Source organism: Podarcis gaigeae (genome assembly GCF_964106915.1).
Source record: "Podarcis gaigeae genome assembly, chromosome: 13".
Taxonomy (NCBI): domain Eukaryota; kingdom Metazoa; phylum Chordata; class Lepidosauria; order Squamata; family Lacertidae; genus Podarcis; species Podarcis gaigeae.
Genome location: NC_139689.1, coordinates 46,867,775 through 46,889,492, shown reverse-complemented (window position 1 = coordinate 46,889,492; position 21,718 = coordinate 46,867,775). Strand labels below are relative to the sequence as shown.

The 21,718-nt window shown below is 48.0% G+C and overlaps 1 protein-coding gene across 2 annotated transcripts in view; it reads right to left on the bottom strand.

Moving 5' to 3' along the window:
* The window catches only part of SMYD1 (SET and MYND domain containing 1), a 43,944-nt gene extending 22,486 nt beyond the window's left edge, over window positions 1-21,458 (bottom strand). The window contains exon 1 of one of the 2 annotated variants that reach the window (XM_083709550.1): window positions 21,006-21,458. In XM_083709550.1, coding sequence (XP_083565676.1) covers window positions 21,006-21,127 — 122 coding nt within the window. In that variant the 5' untranslated portion in view covers window positions 21,128-21,458. The remainder of the gene's footprint in view (window positions 1-21,005) is intronic. The other variant, XM_083709549.1, reaches the window with a different exon arrangement.
* Between the last annotated feature and the right edge of the window lie 260 nt (window positions 21,459-21,718).

Genomic DNA, 21,718 nt, shown 5'->3' with positions numbered 1-21,718 from the left:
TGTTACTGCCACACACTTCCCTGTGGTTGCACTTTTAACAAAACCAAACACACTTCCAGTCACTGCTGGCACTCCCTGCTCTGTGTGTTTGGTTGGACACGTCTGTTGCTTTCCTCCAAAATTACATTTTAACCTGGTACTTTTGTCTTGTGGTGAGGTGTTTGGGATGCTTCCGTCAAGGGCTCCTTTCGTCAGGCTCTATTCTTCAGTAGCAGTGTGCTCAAATTCTGTATCCAAGCCACAGCTTCACACAGCTGCTTCATGTTCTACAAACAGGCAAAACTATCTTCATAATCAGACCAAACAGACAACTTTCTGGAGTTTAGCTCTAGGAAGTGCTCCAGCATGCTTAAAGAAATGGGGAAGGAGATATGTAGGTCAAAACAGGAAAGGACATACAGTGAAACCTCGGTTTTTGAGCATCTCAGAAGCCAAACAATTTGGAGCCCCAACGCTGAAAACCTTGAAATAATTGCTTCCATTTTCAAAAGTGCCTCCACTGCATGTTTTTCCATTTTTCAATGGATTTTGCTGGCCGCCCATTGATCCTTGTTTTTCAAACATTTCAGAAGTTGAACGGTCTTTCAGAATGGATTACATTCAACAACTGAGGTTCCACTGTATTAGAAAGGGTAAATAAATAATAAGTTTATCTTGTTCTGTTCTGCCCCCTAACCAAGTCCACCCCTCTCTTTTCCAGCACTTCTCCTCATGCTGTGATGTAGTTATCAAAGGCATGCTAAAGTAAAAAATAACATACAATGATGCATTGTGTTCTGGGAAATTGCTTGCAAGCATGTGTGTATTTAAGGGACGCAGGTGGCGCTGTGGGTTAAACCACAGAGCCTAGGACTTGCCGATCAGAAGGTCGGCGGTTCGAATCCCTGTGATATATAGTATCTCGGACGGGGTGAGCTCCCATTGCTCAGTCCCTGCTCCTGCCTACCTAGCAGTTCGAAAGCACATCAAAGTGCAAGTAGATAAATAGGTACCGCTCTGGCAGGCAGGTAAATGGCGTTTCCGTGTGCTGCTCTGGTTCGCCAGAAGCGGCTTAGTCATGCTGGCCACGTGACCCGGAAGCTGTATGCCGGCTCCCTCGGCCAATAAAGCGAGATGAGCGCCGCAACCCCAAAGTCAGCCACGACTGGACCTAATGATCAGGGGTCTCTTTACCTTACTGAGACAAGAAGTCAGGAACAAGTTGCAAAACCACTGGGTGAAATGATGCAGAAGTGTACTCTCTACTTCTGCAGCTGCCTTGCTGCCTATCTAGTAGGTTTTATTTATGTATGGAGGTGCTTTTATCTTATGCTGGTCTATGACCATATTAAAGATTTGGATTGGATTGGAAGTGCTTATGTATCTCAGTCGGACGCTGACTTACATGGCCTGCAATGCACTTGCAGCAACATGGTAATGTGATATATAGTATCTCAGACAAGTGAAGTAGTGATCTAAATAATTCCTTGCATTAACCCTAGCAACAATGCAGTAAGTCAAGTGTGACTTATTTTCAGGGAGATGTGAAACAGAAGTGCGGTCATGCGGCTCATTCCTATGTATGTTTGCTCACAAATAAGTCCTAAGGAGTAAAATGGGATACAAGTGTCCCTCCCTCATTACAACTTGTGTTTATCATGGCTTCCTCTAAGACGGTTTATTTCTTCAGGCAGCAGTTGCAGTTGTTTTTATCCCAAGCCTTTGTCTTCTTGCTGCCATATATGGCGACAAGCTCTGCTGCCCCTTTTCACCCTGCTGACATGGCAGCTGACAGAAACCAGAACTTCTTGAAGTGGCCAAATCTCAGTTTCTCTCAGTTTCTTGTTTTCCCAGTCTAAAGTTCACTTTGCCGCCATTTCACATCAGTCTGACTTTTTTGAGAGTCCTCTTGAAAATTCACCCGCATTTTTAGTTCCCATTTCGTTTGCAATTTTGCCAAATAGACACGTAAGGTAAAGGGACCCCTGACCATTAGGTCCAGTCGTGACCGACTCTGGGGTTGCAGCGCTCATCTCGCTTTATTGGCCGAGGGAGCCGGCGTACAGCTTCCGGGTCATGTGGCCAGCATGACTAAGCCGCTTCTGGCGAACCAGAGCAGCGCACAGAAACACTGTTTACCTTCCCGCCAGAGCGGTACCTATTTATCTACTTGCACTTTGACATGCTTTCGAACTGCTAGGTTGGCAGGAGCAGGGACCGAGCAGCGGGAGCTCACCCCGTCACGGGGATTCGAACCACTGACCTTCTGATCGGTAAGTCCTAGGCTCTGTGGTTTAAGCCACAGCGCCACCCACACCACCATATGAGGGCTAGCCTTGATCAAAGGGGGGTTGCTGCAAAGTAGACTTTGTAAAGATACAGCTCATGAGAGCATCGAACCGCACAGGGTTCCTGACTGAGTGGAGAGCCCATTCATATGTAGCTGTTTGCAAATATGTTTCAACATTGGCACTGAAGGTGCAGGCATTTGGGATATGTGATGCTGCAGCAGGCCTGGTGGGCATGGGTATGTTCTGCGCCTCCGTGTGTTGGATGGATGGATGGATAGATGACTGGCTGGATGGATGGATGGATGGGAAGCTGGGCAAGAGCTCCATCACATAAGGCAGGTATGCTGAAGATGACCATTCTGGCGAGTGTTTCATCACTAGAGAGGAGGAATCTGCCGCTGTCCACATGTTACTGGATTCCATCACCCAGCCACCAGAGCCACAGACATAGAAGCTGAAGTCCTACAACCTTGGGAGGCCTACAGCTTCCATATGTCATCTGACTCAGAGGATGCAGAAGCTCCCCTCCTCAGAAAGTTCACTGGACGTGAACTTTTCAAGTCCCTGAAACGAAACCCACAGCGACTGCACTTGCAGTCTCCAAGTCTTGGCTGCGACAGCTTGCCAGGGAGAAAAAAATAGACCCCATAAATCTGTCGACCTTGTCAGCACGCAAGGTAGTGGAGCCTGCCTAACAAACAAGGTTTCTGTGACTTCTGAGAGGAAAGGTGCGACATCTTCATTTCAAAGAGCTGTATTAAAATATCATCAACTATCATCTCTCATCAGTTCTGTAGCTTATTTTCTGCTGGCTCCATAGTCGAGCAAAAGGCGGTAACAGAACCTAAGTCAGGAAAAGAAACCTGAGGTGAACCACAAAATAGTGCCCAACTCCCCACCAGGAAAGAACATCAAGAACATGGGGGGATAAAGATCTACACCAGGATCTGCTGCCCCAGTTGCTCCTGCCACCTGAGGAAGTCACCTCCTGTTGCCTCATGGATGGGCCGGCCCTGCCTGGCTGCATGTAAGCCTATGGACAAGCAGCTATTCACATGTAGGTTTTTTGCTTTGCAGGCAGCTATGCTAATGCATGAGGTCATGCTTCTCATCCTAGAGGTAATGGATGCATACTAATAATAATAATAATAATAATAATAATAATAATAATAATAATAATTTATTTATACCCACCCATTTGGCTGGGCGGCTTCCAACAAAATATTAAAATATAGTAATGCATCAAACATTAAAAGCTTCCCTAAACAGGGCTGCCTTCAGATGTCTTCTAAAAGTCTGGTAGTTGTTGTTCTCTTTGACATCTGGTGAGAGGGGGTTCCACAGGGCAGGTGCCACTACCAAGAAGGCCCTCTGCCTAGTTCCCTGTAACTTGGCTTCTTGCAGTGAGGGAACCACCAGAAGGCCCTCGGCGCTGGACCTCAGTGTCCGGGCAGAATGATGGGGGTGGAGACGCTCCTTCAGATATACTGGACTGAGGCTATTTAGGGCTTTAAAGGTCAGTACCAACACTTTGAATTGTGCTCGGAAATGTACTGGGAGCCAGTGTAGGTCTTTCAAGACCGGTGTTATGTTAATGCTCGTGTGGTGCCTCCCCTTCTCTTAGTGGCAACACATGAAGCGGGTCAAAGATGGACAACCACCTGGCATGCTGCCAGTTTAGATAAGGCCATGTTCCAGTCACAGGGAACAGGGTGTGCTGGGAGCTGGGAGGGAAAATAAGAAAATTGGAAAGACGAAGGGGAAAGGAGAGGTTTGAAAGAGGATTCCTGCTTCGTCATAAATGCAGTGCTAGTGTAGTGTGGGTGCTTCGCTTAATAATAATAATAATAATTTATTTATTTATTTATTTATTTATTTATACATACCCCGCACATCTGGCTGGGCTTCCCCAGCCACTCTGGGTTGCTGCCAACAAAATATTAAAATACAGTAATGCATCAAACATTAAAAGCTTCCCTAAACAGGGATGCCATCAGATGTATTCTAAAAGCATACACTGTGGCACAGTTTTAGACACAACCATCACACAACCTTTAGACACAACCTGTATCCGTATACAGGGTTGCATCTGCAGAGCATCCTTTTCCTGACAAGGAGCTGTGGGTCAGTCACGTCTCACCCCTGCCCTACAATTTTATTAATATCCCTTCTCTGCCCTTTGAGGAATGGCCCAGCAACCCATTGCATCCCTGTCGAAGTGACTCTAGTCTTTCAGCGCCTTTGGTAACCATGCATTTGTGAGTGGGAGCTACTTGTGACAGCAGAGTTCCCCAGATCACCCGAGGCCAAGAGCAGGACATCCTGTCACCACCACAACAAAAGTAAACACAACATTAGATACCCTGAGGTGGCCGAGTTTCTTGAGTTCTGTGGCCGAGTTAATGTGGCCGAGTTTCTTGAGTTCTGTGGAAGGCAGTGTGTCTACTCAACGTATCTTAAGGGGGACTGTATTAATGGAACAGTCTGTTTCCCCCTCTAACACTTGCCTGGTTTAGTCCAACAGAGGGAAATGGAGGGTTGTGTGGGTTGCTCAACATATCTGCAAGAAATTTATGTCCATTTTTGTTTTGTTTTTAAAGAAGCTTTTTCTGAGTCTACCTGTCTCTTTGTGCTGGTCCCAGGGGGGGGGTTACCGTGCGGGGAGGTCTGTGTCCAGTCCGGGGTCAAGGGTGTGGCATGTAGGCTGTCCGTCAAGGCAGAAGCATGGTACAAGGCAAGGAGACAGGTGAGGTCAGGAGCTCCAACAGGACAGGGTGCTGGCAGGAACAGGCTACCAAGAATGTTGCTCCCGCAACCTGGGACTGGGGCTGACCGGCTTTTATCTGCCCCGAGGCTCCGGGCAGCCCTGGTCCACAGGTGACTCGCCTCTCCTGGCCTGGAGGCAAGCACTCCTCCTGTGGGAACTTAGTTCCCTCCGCCTCTCCGCCCTGAGCCTCTGCAGCTCAGGAGAGGCTGGAGGGTTACCGGACCCAGAGGCAACCTCAGCTTCCTTTGACGGGGCTGAGAGTGGAGCACCTGCAGGCAATGGGTCCTCCATCACCTCAGGGGCCAGAGCAGACTCAGCTGGCGCCTGCACCTGAGGATCCAGCACAGGTGAGGACCCTTCAGGCTCATGCCCCAGCCCGGGCTCAGCTGGTTCTGGAGGCAGGGAATCCTGTGCAGGCTGGGATCCCTCAGGTTCAACCTCTGAGTCCGAATCCCAGGCCATCACACTCTGCTCGAGTGCTGACTTGGCAGCAGAACCTGTCAGGGCATGGAAACCTGAGGGAGTCTTGTACGCTTCCTTCCAGCAAGTCATGCAGCTAAACTGGGGCCAAACATTTTGCTCTGCTTTCCTTTGGACCACATCTGTGGGAGTCATACAGCTAAGGCAGAGGCTTGTAAAAACTGCAGGGGCCCACTGATATTCCTCTGGGCAATGATTACCTTATACGGAGAGGGGAGTGTCAAGCCTTGACCGGATGAGGTAACAGGAGACTTTGAAAAAACGGCCATGCGGCTGGGAGAACAAAGGAGATAATAAAAAGCTGCCGGAGGAGAAAGGCTGAAAGGACCAGCTCTCCAGCATTATGAAAATACTCGCTGTCTCATTGTGTCTTTTTTCTATGCTATGCTAAGCACCAATTGACTGGCTGGTTCCAACAAATGGTCCCTCTCTGAGGCTCAATTAAAAGAAGAGGAAAACTTAAAAGAAAGGAGGCTGACTGAAGAAAGCAGTTGAGACGGACTTCAAAGGCTAAAGAAAGGAAGCAGTGGGACGCTGACTTCAAACTTCAAAGGAAACCATAAGAGGCTTCTCGATCATCGACTCACCCCGCCCGGAAAGGGCTAATCAGCGCTGAATTCATCTACGGATCCCTGGTGAGTCGATCCCTATTATATTAATTTTAGAAATATGGGCAATTCCCTGTCATCTCCGCAACAGAAATTTTTAAAAGACTTACAATTTCTCCTGTCCTCCAACCAATTGGAAGTTCCTGAGGGTGATTTGATACAGCTCATTCTAGCCATTGATGAGCATTGTCCTTGGTTTCCAGCAGAGGGCACATGGGAGCTAACACAATGGGATAAGATTGGAGCACATTTTCATGGACATCCCAGTTTTGGTGTTCGAATTTTAAATGCTTGGTGTAAAATTCGTTATGCTATGGGCTCTCTATCACCAAAAAATATCTCCATGGCTACATTGCCAAAACAACCTTCAGCTTCATTAATTCAGCATGCTGCTATGCCATGTGTTCCAGCACTTGTTTTGCCAGCAGCCCCAGACCCCAAACCTCCAGATTACAGTGCCTCACCAGAGGACCCAATCCTGCAAAAATACAGTGGTCTGGCTGGAAATGACCCTGCTCTTTCAGCAGCAGAACAAGCTACCCCTTTTCAACGTGCAGTACTTGCCTGTTCCTTATCACAGGATACCATGGCATTCCCTGTTATTGTGCCCCCTACTGGTGCTCCAGCAGGAACTCAAGCCCAGCACCAACCTTTTGACTTTAAAATCTTGAAAGAGCTTCAATTGTCAGTTAGGACAAATGGACTGCAAGCTCCATTTACACAAGCTCTTTTGGAAGCCACATTAGCCCAGCTATTGGTTCCAGATGACATCAAGCTTTTGGCACGTACGGTTTTACCCCCATCAGCAGGTGTATTGTTTGCCCATGAATGGGAAATCGCCTGTCGTGCTTATGCTCCTGCTTTACTGCAACAAGCAAGAGGGAATAATCCTAATCTTACCCTCACAAATGTGATGGATGCTATGATGGGGCGTGGTCCCTTTGATCAGGCTTCAGTGCAAGCCACACTGCTGCAGATCTTATTGAGGGATATGGCTCTTGCTGCTCAACAAGCAATGAGAAAAATTCCTGAACCCTCCAGTATTCAGTCTAGGTGGGGTTCAATCAGCCAAGAACCTAGAGAATCATATTCTTCCTTTATGGACAGGCTGCTTACAGCAGTGAATAGACAAATTGAAAATCCTGAAGCCAAACAAATAATTATCAAACAATTGGCCTTCGAAAATGCAAATGAGGATTGTAAGGTTGCGTTGCGCCCGATAATACGCAATCCTGCCACAGACACAGCAGCTATGCTTCGCATTTGTCAGTCTGTAGGTACAGCCACCCACAAGGCCCATCTGCTGGTGGCAGCGCAAAATAAAAACCAGCCTGTAGCCACGGATACAACGTTTCCAGCGTGGCAAACCAAGATCATTGATACCTCAGTGTGGATAGAACAGTGGCCTCCACCAAAAGAAAAATCCGCAGCAATGGCACCATCTCGTTTCTGAACAGCTTATTTCTGAACAATTGACTTTCAGCCACATTGAACCGTCTTCATCCCACTGGCTCCAGCAGACAGGAACGGTTTGCTTTTACATTGCCAGTATATAACAATTTGAGGCCCACCCAGCAATATCAGTGGGTTGTCCTGTCTCACAGCATGCGGAACTCCCCTACACTTTGTCAGCATTTTGTGGATGAAGCATCGAAACCTTTCCGCATGCGCCACCTAGAGGACAAGCCTTTGTGGGTTCCAGCTCGATGCGTGCGGCCATGGCGAGCATCTTCAACCGCAGAAGCGCCTTCCTAACCATTTGCCTTGCCATCCTTTGCTGCACCGTTATACAAGGAAGAGAAGCAGACGACCCAGTCCAGTTGAAACCACCATATTTCACCTTATCAGCTGGCAAGCCGCAGTCGTCAGAATCCTACTCTGGCTGGCAGCATCCACGGCTCAGCCACTCTCGAACTATAAGAACAGCTTTGTTGAATAAGACTTTTAGGGGAGAAAATTATCATAAGATATGGAGGAATAATATTTTTGTGCAAGATATGATTAAGTTTACTAGTTTATTGCATGCTTCTAAATGTTGGTTATGTATGCACATGCCCCCTTTTGCCAGCCATTCAGGCATAATGCTTCATGGTGTGCCTGTCAATGGATCTTTTCGATTTACAAATATTATATCCCCTAAGCAAACTTTTTGGCCTCCAGTACAATTGACCCTCCATGAGCCTGCCCCCATTTGTTTTCAAATTAGAGAGGGGAAAGAATCATGGGGCATATATCCAAACTGTCAATATACATTGAAATTCATGTTTAATAGCTCTTGTTCTCTTACAGGAACATACAGTGACCAATCTCAGTGCTGTAGGAGTGACACGAGTGCATGGCTAAAAACTAGGAAAGAAACCTACCATGCAAATTGGAGTCTGAATTCTTCTATCCCTGGCTTAGCAAATGCCGCAGATGAGCAATTTCATATCAGTTCCTTATTTACTGAAGCCTTTAATTGGTCCCAACAGAGTAGTAATATCAGCTATTTACTCCAAAGAGAGTTATGGTTGCTTTGTGGCGAAAAAGCATACAAAACCATTCCTCGAAACCTCACAGGCACATGTACCTTAGGTATCGTGGTTCCGTTGTTGTATAAGGTTGATAAGTTACCATCTTCTCTTAGACTAAGAAATCGTCGGGAGGTTAATTCACCCATAAATCAATACATCGGTACCCAGATCTCTCGGGCCTTGCTGCCCTCAGTGGGTGCAGCAATGAACTATAGGGACCTCCATCAGCTAGCAAATTGGACTGAGGGATTATTCAATGATACCATAAAAGCTTTGAAGGAACTCAACCAGGAGGTGTCCGCAATGAGAGAAGTGGTTTTACAGAATCGTTATACTTTAGATGTGATTTTAGCCTCAAAAGGAGGAGTTTGTGCACTTGTTCATTCTCATTGTTGTATGTTTATTCCTGATAATAATGTCAGCATATCTGCGACGATCGACCATATGGAAACTATGGTAGCCCACAATCCGTTTGCCCCCCCTCCTTCCGTTGATCCATGGGCATGGTTATATTCTTGGCTTCCGGATGGAAGTTGGCTTCGACATTTATTAATTTTAGTGATCATTATAGTAGTTATTTGCAATATTTTGTGTTGCTGTATTCAATGTATTCCTTCTTTAATCTCTATATGTACTGCATGGTTCTCCAGTCCGCGGCCCGCTTCCGGTTTCACAAGAGTCGCTTATCGCGCTCGTTATAATCGTGTTGGAACGGACATTTATGACTCTGATTAATAAAATAAAGAAAGAGGGCATGTGGGAGTCATACAGCTAAGGCAGAGGCTTGTAAAAACTGCAGGGGCCCCCTGACATTCCTCTGGGCAATGATTACCTTATACGGAGAGGGGAGTGTCAAGCCTTGACCGGATGAGGTAACAGGAGACTTTGAAAAAACGGCCATGCGGCTGGGAGAACAAAGGAGATAATAAAAAGCTGCCGGAGGAGAAAGGCTGAAAGGACCAGCTCTCCAGCATTATGAAAATACTCGCTGCCTCATTGTGTCTTTTTTCTATGCTATGCTAAGCACCAATTGACTGGCTGGTTCCAACACACATCAGCAAGGCTGAGAGCGGGGTCCTGTCATCGGAGCAGCTCAGGACCTCCATCCACGCTGCCCAGGCTTGGGCCACAGTGAAGTAAGTCTCTTTGGTTTGACTTCTCCCCTGGTGGCTCAGTCTATTGTCTCTCAAGACAGATAGATGCCAACAACAACAACTTGACTCCTGGGACCCACAGCCACAGTATACCACAGTACACCTGAAGGAGCGTCTCCACCCCCATCGTTCTGTCCGGACACTGAGGTCCAGTGCCAAGGGCCTTCTGGCAGTTCCCTCATTGCGAGAAGCAAAGCTACAAGGAACCTGGCAGAGGGCCTTCTCGGTAGTGGCGCCCGCCCTGTGGAACGTCCTCCCATCAGATGTCAAAGAGATAAACAACTACCTGACATTTGGAAGACATCTGAAGGCAGCCCTGTTCAGGGAAGTTTCTAATGTGTGACATTTTAATTTTTAATCTTTGTTGGAAGCCAACACAGAGTGGCTGGGGAAACCCAGCCAGATGGGTGGGGTACAAATAATATATTATTATTATTATTCACTCATTTTTCAGTCTTTATAGGTGCCAGACTGCAGACCCCACACAGGAAACTATCCCTCTGGGGTGCCACATTGAAGCAAGGGAAACCTCCAGCGAGATGGTTGAACTTCCAGGTAGCCACCCAGGTGAGAAATATGCCAAGCAGCTCTCACCCAGCTCCCCACCCCCAAGATCAGCTGGGGAGGCCCTACTTACACTTTCCCCTCCTTTCTGCTTCTGTCCATTCACAGCTCTCTTCAATCCCCTTTGGCAAATAATTTCAGATCAACCAAATATAGAAAAAGGGTATTACAGTGGTAAAAGGTAAAGGGACCCCACAGCACCACCCGCATCCCTTCATTACAGTGGTACCTCGGGTTAAGAACTTAATTCGTTCTGGAGGTCCGTTCTTAACCTGAAACTGTTCTTAACCTGAGGTACCATTTTAGCTAATGGGGCCTCCCACTGCCGCCACACGATTTCTGTTCTCACCCTGAGGTAAAGTTCTTAACTTGAGGTACTATTTCTGGGTTAGCGGAGTCTGTAACCTGAAGCGTCTGTAAACTGAAGCGTCTGTAAACTGAAGCGTCTGTAACCTGAGGTATCCAGTTAAAGATATATAGAATATTGAAATGACATCTCCTGGAAGGAGTGTTCATTTAGACTTTTACAGAACTGAGGGCAGGGAGAGAACAAAACAGTAAGACCTTCCCTCTCACAGAGTAGTGCCTCACCATCTTGTGAACATTTATTTTTTAACATTTAATTTTTGAAGCTTTTAAAATGTTCATTTCCCAGATGTGCCCCAGGACTTACTACTGAGTAGGGATGGTGGGGGAATTCCATATGGTTAGGATCTTAATGCGAACCCTACCCAATTTGTAATTTGAAAAACAATTCGTAAACCGACACACAGCGATCCTTTGAAATTCATGCTTCTCTGAATTTTGTGGCGCAGTGCTCCAACCAAATAAAGTGTCCAAAGATTGGTCTGTTATTGGAAGGCATTTATTAGTGGGGAAAGTCTATAAAATGAATTATATTGAGGGAACTTGCTTGCAAAGAAAGGTGTGCATTAAGAGAAATTGTCACTAAAATACCCACAAATTTTCACAAGGACTCATTAAAAAGAACTGGCCAACTAATTAAGAAGTGTGGAGAACTGGAAAACTGAGAAACTGATAGAAACCCAAAGTGACCCATTCATCTGCCTCTATTACAGAGTAGATACAGTGGTGCCCCGCAAGACGAATGCCTCGCAAGACGAAAAACCCGCTAGACGAAAGGGTTTTCCGTTTTTCGAGGCGCTTCGCAAGACGAAATTCCCTATGTGTCTTGTAAGTTTTTTCCCTTTTTTCCCACTTTTTCTAAGCCGCTAAGCCACTAATAGCCGCTAAGCCGCTAATAGCGCTAATCCGCTAATCCGCTAATAGGGATGCTTCGCAAGACGAAAAAACCGCTAGACGAAGAGACTCGCGGAACGAATTAATTTCGTCTTGCGAGGCACCACCGTATGCAGATATGATTGCACCCTATGCCCCACTGCTAGGCTTTGCAGCAAGGCTTCCTCGTTCCAAAATTTGTGGTGCATTTCAGATGCATTTCAAATTGGACAAAGACATAACACATTACTCTGGGGAGATCAGACCACTCAAACCCTCAAATGCCCCATTCTTCACACACAAAAAAGCAAACAGGATAGCATTGTTAAGTGTGGAGCTGTTCAGTCTGCATACTTAACCTTTGCCTATATCAGGGTTGACATGACACAAAATAGTTGTGCTTTGGTTAAAGGGTATGGTCACTGATATTCAGAGTTATATATGGTTTCTCATAACCTTATATATATATATATATAGTTATATATGGCACATATATAGTTATATGTGGTTTCTCATAACGTGGGTGGCGCTGTGGGTTAAACCACAGAGCCTAGGACTCAGAAGGTTGGCGGTTCGAATCCCTGCGACGGGGTGAGCTCCCGTTGCTCAGTCCCTGCTCCTGCCAACCTAGCAGTTCGAAAGCACGTCAAAGTGCAAGTAGATAAATAGGTACCGCTCCAGCGAGAAGGTAAACGGCATTTCCGTGCGCTGCTCTGGTTCGCCAGAAGCGGCTTAGTCATGCTGGCCCCAATAAAGCCAATAAAGCGAGATGAGAGCCGCAACCCCAGAGTCGATCACGACTGGACCTAATGGTCAGGGGTCCCTTTACCTTTACCTTTACCTCAATTATATTTTACCAAACAATATCTCATCCGTTAAAAACTGCTTCATCATACTCCTCCGAAGCAATGATGCAAGCTTTTAATTGGATACAGGACAGTAGCTCATTACATTATGACAAGCTGCCATAGCTTCCCTCCCAACATGAATGCTTTGAGTGTAACGTGAGATACTGGAATAAGCTGTCAACGCATTAGAGACAGAGCCAAGCTCTAGAATGTGCTCCTTGATTTCCAGTACATTGCATTCTGGAGACTACCAGCTACATTCAGTGGAGAGACTGAAGTCCTAAGGCATGTGGACATCTCACCAATACCTTTTAGATCCCTGTGATTAGAAAAGATTTGGGAACGCATGGCTGGCTATCCCTTGCAATCAACTCACATGTTGGACATTCTTGCGCCCTAGATTTTCTTTGCTGTTGTGCATCTGATCTGTTGCAAGCACCAAGGATTGGGCCCAGTGCAATGTATTTCTCTGTTCTCAGAAGCTACTGGAACTCGCTGATTCAGTACAGAATTGAATATTCTTAAATCTGTGTTGGATTATTACCCAGAAACACCAAGACAGCCTCGGCTTCTTTTTGACACTTGCGAGCAATTCTGTGAAGGAGTTTGTTCCTTAACAGAAAAGCTGTATGCACTTCACAATGAAGACCAGAATTCATCCCAGTGATGTGCCAGACCAATAAAATCGTCTCATGTGATTAAGACTAGCAGTCCATTCACCAAGACCACATGGTCAGACCCCCAGCCATGGTTGGTTTCTTCCATGCAGGGTGAATGAGCCAGATTAAATGTTCATCAAAAGAAGGCTCACACACAATTCTGGATGTTCTGGGGAAAGTCATGGAAAAAGCAAAAGTGTATAGATGAGTCTTCAGTCGAGCAGCCATGGTTTCTAAGTTGTGCAACAGCACAGGGGGGAAACTACCACCATCTGTTTGTGCATACAGTATTTAGCAATGGCAGGGGACCGGGTGGCGCTGTGGGTTAAACCACAGAGCCTAGGACTTGCCGATCAGAAGGTCGGCGGTTCGAATCCCTGCAACAGGGTGAGCTCCTGTTGCTCAGTCCCTGCTCCTGCCAACCTAGCAGTTCGAAAGCACATCAAAGTGCAAGTAGATAAATAGGTACCGCTCCAGCGGGAAGGTAAACGGCGTTTCCGTGTGCTGCTCTTATTCACCAGAAGCGGCTCAGTCATTCTGGCCACATGACCCGGAAGCTGTATGCCGGCTCCCTTGGCCAATAAAGTGAGATGAGCGCCGCAACCCCAGAGTTGGCCACAACTGGATCTAATGGTCAGGGGTCCCTTTACCTTTACCTTTTTATTTAGCAATGGCATGTTCACCTCCTACTATCCAAGCAATGGTGATATGGAACAAGCTTAAGGGTAACATCAACAGTCCCTGCTTCTACACATATAAACCCTTTTGTCAGAAGACAGCTGTACATAATGATCAAGAATTCCACAATGAGACATTGTCGTACATCTTTCATGCCTTGCCTATTTATGTGAAAAGCCTCCAGTAAAACTGTTAATTTAAAAAAACCAAAAAACCAAGTGAGCTTGGAAGACATTGCACGTCTTAAAATTGTACCAACTTCGGTGTTTTAAAGTTTGTACACCTAGATCCTTAAAAAGATAATAAATAATAATAATAAAATTTTATTTATATCCCGCCCTCCAAAGCCAAAGCCGGGCTCGGAGCAGCTAACAACAGTAAAATAATACAAGATAAAGCGAAGCAATTTCCCCCCGTTTTTCAGTTTTGTTAAAAGTGCAAAATGGTTGAAGGTAGCACATAGATAAAAACCAAACAAGCAACGTTGCAAATTTCGGTTTCTAGCAATCAATTTGTTTCAAATAGCAATTCGAGAATTCATGACTCTCTTCCACACCTCACAAGAAATATCTTACTCTCATTTACAACCAGCTGTATTCCAACCTCACCCAGCCTCGGCCACAACCTCCAATCCCAAGGTGGCCCTCAATAGCCTGCAGCACATGTTCCACTTTCTCCTGTGTGAGCCAAAATGCAGGCAGGGTGCTTTTTAAGTCACACCCACCCACCCCAGTGTGAACAACAACAGAGCCTCTGCCAAATTTTGTGACTTGGGTACTACAAGGGGCCCAGAATTCAGAACATGAAGTGTGCAAAGAAAGAACTTGAAATATACTCGGAGTCAAGAGTGGATTTCATGCTCTTTATTCAGCTCATAGTGGTGAGGAGGGAATGAAAGTCCCCTCAAAGTATCTGCTTTATATACATTATTTACACCAGTGTTTCCCAACCTTTTTTGGGCAAAGGCACACTTGTTTCATGAAAAAAATCTCGAGGCACACCACCATTAGAAAATGTTTAAAAAATTAACTCTGTGCCTATATTGACTATATATAAAGTAACTCTCTTTAATAGGCATCAAATAAACACAAAGAAAGTACCGGTATTTTATAATTACTTTATTATGAAATAGTAAGTACCGTATTTTTAGGACGCTCCGTCCCATAGGACGCACCTACTTTTTTTGGGGGGGGGGGGAAATAAAGGAAATTTTTTTCCCTTTATTTCCCCCCCCAAAAACCAGGTCGGGGAACAGTGGGATGGCGGTGCTGCGCCTCCCCGCTGTCCCCCGAGCTTGTGGGGCTGGCCCATGTCTGCCTGGCGCGAGGGGCGCTCTGCTTCTGGGCGCCCCGCGCATCGGGCGGCAGGCTACAGTCCGCAGCATGGGGAACCCTCTGTTTCAGGGCGCCCCACGCGCCCCCACGGGTGCGCAAGGCTTGCCAACACGAGCGCGGAGCACGGGGCGTCCTCCGAAGGGCGCCCCGTGCTCTGCGCCGCCCGCAAGCCTTGCGCTCCTGGGGGGAGATCCCCCGGGTGCGCAAGGCTGGCCAACACCAGCGCGGAGCACGGGGCGTCCTCCGAAGGAACGCCGCCATCCCGCTGTCCCCCGACTTGGTTAGAAGGCTGGCGGGGGGGGGGGGAGAAGCCTGCTTTTCCCCGTCGCCAGCCCCGCAAACTCGGGCGACAGCGGGAGAGGCGTAGCGCGCCCTTCCCGCTGTCCCCCGACTTGGCTAGAAGGCTGGCGGGGGGAGAAGCCTGCTCCTCCCCGTCGCCAGCCCCGCAAACTCGGGAGACAGCGGGAGAGGCGTAGTGCGCCCACCCGCTGTCTCCCGACATGGTTTGGAGGCTGGCGGAGGGCTTCTTCCTCCCCCAGCCCCGCAAGCTCCCAGAGCTCTGGGTCCCATTCTGGGGGAGGGGGAAGCTCGGGTCGCGCTTTAGCCCCGTGCGTGCTCTCCCAGCTGGAGAGGTGACGCGCGCCTATGGAGGCTCCTGCCATAAGCGCGTGTCACCTCTCCAGCGGGGAGAGGGTTGCGGGGGGCTGCTTTAGCCCCGTGCGTGCTAAAGCAGCCCCCCGCGACCCTCTCCCCGCTGGAGAGGTGACGCGCGCCTATGGCAGGAGCCTCCATAGGCGCGCGTCACCTCTCCAGCTGGGAGAGCAGGCACGGGGCTAAAGCAGCCCGTCTCGCCCGCCTCCCTCCCACGGCACACCCAGCAACTTCTCGCGGCACACTAGTGTGCCGCGGAACACCGGTTGGGAAACACTGATTTACACAATGGGCTGCGCGTGATTGGCTAATTCCAGAATTCTCCTGTAGGCCAACAGGTTGTGGATTCACTTCTATCTGGAGCTGGATTGGGTGGCTCCTGCCGACCAATCATACTGCTGCATTGTTCTAGGACCAATCAGACTGCTGCATTCTGAATCCTGTTGTTCTAGGACCAATAAGACTGCAGCATTTTGGATCCTATTGTTCTAGGACCAATCAGACTGCTGCAGTTTGGATCCTATTCAACTCAGTACATATCAGAACTCTTACTACTTTCAGACAGGGATGAACTGGAGAGTTAGAAGATCTTTTGCCTATTTCTTGAAATAAGAATTTGAACTGCATACTAAAGGGGTGCCCATTGTCTGCTGAACCTTGAAGATGGACTTCAGGAGAGGGGGTTTTTCAGCTGGAACTCACCAGAACTTAGTTTTGGCACCTTTCAGGTGGGCACCATTGCCATTTTAAGAGAATGAGGGAGACGTTCGTGGTGAGTTCCAGCACCTCCTTTTCTAGAAAAATAACACTGGACTTCAGGCTCCAAACATGGAAGAGTAATTTACTTGGTTGGTGGCACTGTGGGTTAAACCACAGAGCCTAGGGCTTGCCGATCAGAAGGTCGGCGGTTCGAATCCCTATGACGGGGTGAGCTCCCATTGCTCAGTCCCTGCTCCTGCCAACCTAGCAGTTCGAAAGCACGTCAAAGTGCGAGTAGATAAATAGGTACCACTCCGGCGGGAAGGTAAACGGCATTTCCGTGTGCTGCTCTGGTTTGCCAGAAGCAGCTTAGTCATGCTGGCCACATGACCCAGAAGCTGTACGCCGGCTCCCTCGGCCAATAAAGCGAGATGAGCACCGCAACCCCAGAGTCGGTCACAACTGGACCTAATGGTCAGGGGTCCCTTTACCTTTACCTTTACTAACTTACAGGCAGCACCCTGGGAGGTTATTAACACAGGCCTGCAACAGGAGATCAGTGTCTCAAGGAAGACACCTGAGGATGGGTTTTACTTAAGGCCAGCATGCACTACAAATTCACCATTCCTGACTACGGTGCACAGAGGAGTTATAGTGTTCACACCAGAGAGAAGGCAGTTAAAGAAACCTTTGCCAAGTGCCTTGCTTCAAGGTGGAGTCAGTCAGTGAGGCCAGTTGGGACTTCACAACTGCTCGATTCAGAAAGTATTTCATTTAATTGATAGGTCAACCATTTTGGAAAAGGGTATTTACAGAAACAAGCAAAATTGCGAATTAGGATGTACAATGCAACCCATGCTTGGGTTCACCAAGAATTTTTTAAGATACTCAACGTAAATTGTTGCACAAGGAACATTTTTCTTCTTGTAGCGACACGATTGCTCATAGCGAAATATCGGGAAAGACTTGGTCGTCTTCATATCACACCATGGAAACAGGAAGTATCTGAGAAACACATTAAGAGTTCACACCCTGAATGATGCAACTGAAAAGGATGATTTTGCTGGAACATGGCATCCCTTTATAAAGTATTCAAGCCCTGATGACTAGTATCTGCCAACTACACATATGTGCAAATTTGCTGCATGCATCTTCTGTTCCAAAGGAAGGGTGGGAGAGGGGGAACCAATTGTTTTGACAATGTTATGTTTATATCCTTTTTCTTGGAAATTAATAAATATAATTAAAAATAATAATTGATTAATGCCCAGTAATTTGGAAAAGACCCTGATGTTGGGAAAGATGGAGGGGACAAGGAGAAGGGGACGACAGAGGACGAGATGGTTGGACAGTGTTCTCGAAGCTACCAGCATGAGTTTGACCAAACTGCGGGAGGCAGTGGAAGACAGGAGTGCCTGACATGCTCTGGTCCATGGGGTCACGAAGAGTCAGACACGACTAAACGACTAAGCCAGTGTTTCCCAACCTTTTTTGGGCAAAGGCACACTTGTTTCATGAAAAAAATCTCGAGGCACACCACCATTAGAAAATGTTTAAAAAATTAACTCTGTGCCTATATTGACTATATATAAAGTAACTCTCTTTAATAGGCATCAAATAAACACAAAGAAAGTACCGGTATTTTATAATTACTTTATTATGAAATAGTAAGTACCGTATTTTTAGGACGCTCCGTCCCATAGGACGCACCTACTTTTTTTTGGGGGGGGGGGAAATAAAGGAAAAATTTTTTTCCTTTATTTCCCCCCCCCCCAAAACCAGGTCGGGGAACAGTGGGATGGCGGTGCTGCGCCTCCCCGCTGTCCCCCGAGCTTGTGGGGCTGGCCCATGTCTGCCTGGCGCGAGGGGCGCTCTGCTTCTGGGCGCCCTGCGCATCGGGCGGCAGGCTACAGTCCGCAGCATGGGGAACCCTCTGTTTCAGGGCGCCCCACGCGCCCCCACGGGTGCGCAAGGCTTGCCAACACGAGCGCGGAGCACGGGGCGTCCTCCGAAGGGCGCCCCGTGCTCTGCGCCGCCCGCAAGCCTTGCGCTCCTGGGGGGAGATCCCCCGGGTGCGCAAGGCTGGCCAACACCAGCGCGGAGCACGGGGCGTCCTCCGAAGGAACGCCGCCATCCCGCTGTCCCCCGACTTGGTTAGAAGGCTGGCGGGGGGGGGGGAGAAGCCTGCTTTTCCCCGTCGCCAGCCCCGCAAACTCGGGCGACAGCGGGAGAGGCGTAGCGCGCCCTTCCCGCTGTCCCCCGACTTGGCTAGAAGGCTGGCGGGGGGAGAAGCCTGCTCCTCCCCGTCGCCAGCCCCGCAAACTCGGGAGACAGCGGGAGAGGCGTAGTGCGCCCACCCGCTGTCTCCCGACATGGTTTGGAGGCTGGCGGAGGGCTTCTTCCTCCCCCAGCCCCGCAAGCTCCCAGAGCTCTGGGTCCCATTCTGGGGGAGGGGGAAGCTCGGGTCGCGCTTTAGCCCCGTGCGTGCTCTCCCAGCTGGAGAGGTGACGCGCGCCTATGGAGGCTCCTGCCATAAGCGCGTGTCACCTCTCCAGCGGGGAGAGGGTCGCGGGGGGCTGCTTTAGCCCCGTGCGTGCTAAAGCAGCCCCCCGCGACCCTCTCCCCGCTGGAGAGGTGACGCACGCCTATGGCAGGAGCCTCCATAGGCGCGCGTCACCTCTCCAGCTGGGAGAGCAGGCACGGGGCTAAAGCAGCCCGTCTCGCCCGCCTCCCTCCCACGGCACACCCGGCAACTTCTCGCGGCACACTAGTGTGCCGCGGAACACCGGTTGGGAAACACTGGACTAAGCAACAACAAAACAAATTTGGGGGAATCCTCTCCAAGGCTTGATCCAAACTAAATAATATATTTGTGTGAAAACAATCACCAGGTTTTAAAGCATCCACTTAGTAGCAGAGAAGAAGGAATAATGAGAGAATAAGAAGGAAGGTAGGAACTCAACGAGGAAATAATCATTGGGGCCTTTGGGCAAATGGTTAAAAAAGCCTATCCAGACACGCAGAAGTTACATGTGTTTTATTATTTTTGTAGCTGCTGTTGATTTTGAATGATTTTAAGTACCTGTTTTTAACTTTTTAATTTAGATTTTTAATGTTTTATATTTCTGTAAACAGCTTAGAGGTTTTATTGTTATATAAATCTTGTTTAATAAAATAAATACGGTAAAAAGGTTGATTAATCCTACTCCCACCCCTTGAGAGACATATCTCTGTAAAATTCAGTACAGTAAATGCATTAATAAAAGAGAGGCGGAAACATAGCTGTCAACTTTTCCCTTTTCTTGCGAGGAATCCTATTTGGAATAAGGGAATTTCCCTTTAAAAAAGGGAAAACGTTGACAGCTACGGGCAGAAATATCCCTGTAGCATACAATCTGGCAGTGGCGTAGCGTGGGTTGTCAGCACCCGGGGCAAGGCAAGTAATTTGCGTCCCTAACCCGTAGATTTGCGCCCCCTAACCCTAATCCCCAGATGTTGCGCCCGGTGCGGACGGGCCCCCCCTGCACCCCCCACACTACGCCACTGCAATCTGGTAGCCTCAGCGGAATAGTACAAACAAGTCATTCATATGCATGACACTGCTGGTGTCAGGTGACGATGGTGATAAATGTTTGCCAACCATGCAGTGCTTTGAATGCTAAAGCATCTTCATATCTCAGTAATTCTTATAGCCCTGTGAGGCAGATCAGTATTATTATCCCCACGGCACAGATGGGGGAGACTGAGGCTGAGAACTACTGACCTGTCTAAGGCTACCCAGTGAGATCACAGCAGAGCTGAGAATTTAACTGGGAACTTCCAGACTCGGCTCAGTCTTTGAGCTGCCACTCTGCACCAGCTCTATTCTGGCTATAGGGTCGTAAAAGTAAAGGTAAAGGGACCGCTGACCATTAGGTCCAGTCGCAGACGACTCTGGGGTTGCGGCGCTCATCTCGCTTTATTGGCCAAGGGAGCCGGCGTACAGCTTCCGGGTCATGTGGCCAGCATGACTAAGCCGCTTCTGGCGAACCAGAGCAGTGCACGGAAACACCGTTTACCTTCCTGCCAGAGTGATACCTATTTATCTACTTGCACTTTGATGTGCTTTCGAACTTCTAGGTTGGCAGGAGCAGGGACCGAGAAACAGGAGTTCAGCCCGTCACGGGGATTCAAACCGCCAACCTTTTGATCGGCAAGCCCAAGAGGCTCAGTGGTTTAACCCACAGCGCCACCAGAATCATAGAATTGTAGAGCTGGAAGGTACCTCGAAAGTCATCAAGTCCAACCCCTTACAGGAATCCTGCCCACAGCTGTCCCTGGGTGGGCTCGATTCACTAACCTTCTAGCTAACAGCCAAATGCATCTCTCTTCCTGAAATGCTTCTCATTAGTAAATTAGACAAGGAGTAACAGCATTCACCCTGCTAAGACTGTGATGAATTAAAGCCAGCTGTTTCCACATCAGCTCCCTCTTCCATTCACTGTCAGCAGCGAGGTCTAAATTTTCAGCAACACACTTCCCTTTCTTTTGGTCCTCCTTACCTGTCAAATACTACTGCAGCATAGGCTCGCTCTGCAAAAAGGACATCTCCTGCCCAAAATTCCTTCACTGCCTTCAGCCCCCTGCCTTTGGCTTCGCAGGTGAACACGTCCACATTCTCCATGCCCCTTTTTGTTATATCAAAGCATCCAAGCTCATAAGACGAGGGCTTCCAAGTGACTCAAATCTCTTATCACTCCTGCTCTTTAAAGGCTTTCCAGATGACCAATCCTATAAATGGTCTGCCTTGGCACCTCCCAACTAACACCAAATTTCCATAGCAAAGGGGGCGGGAGACACAACAAGGGCTTCAAAGTGTCCTTGGATGGGTGGCGAGAGTTTGGTCCTGCAGGATCGCAGTTTGTTTCATTAGCCCAACGAAATAACACAATATTATTTTTCAACCAAAATGAAAATTATTGTGCATGCGACAGCCACAACATTTACTTTACACTCTCCTACTGGAAAGATAATGTGTGTTCTTGTGTGTATTTTTAGAAACCACATGCTTCTGCCTGTCAGGAGCCAACAGCTGAGAAAGTGCTAAGTAGCATGCCTTGCGTGTAATGCCCAGTAACATTCGACACTGTTTGCACTGTTTTAAAAAGAAATTAAACAATGCTGCATTTGTTTGACACACAGGCGGAGTTATGTGGGGCTGCATTTGAAGACTGTGCACTGAAAACATGTCCCCCTAAGCACATAAGCTGCCCAG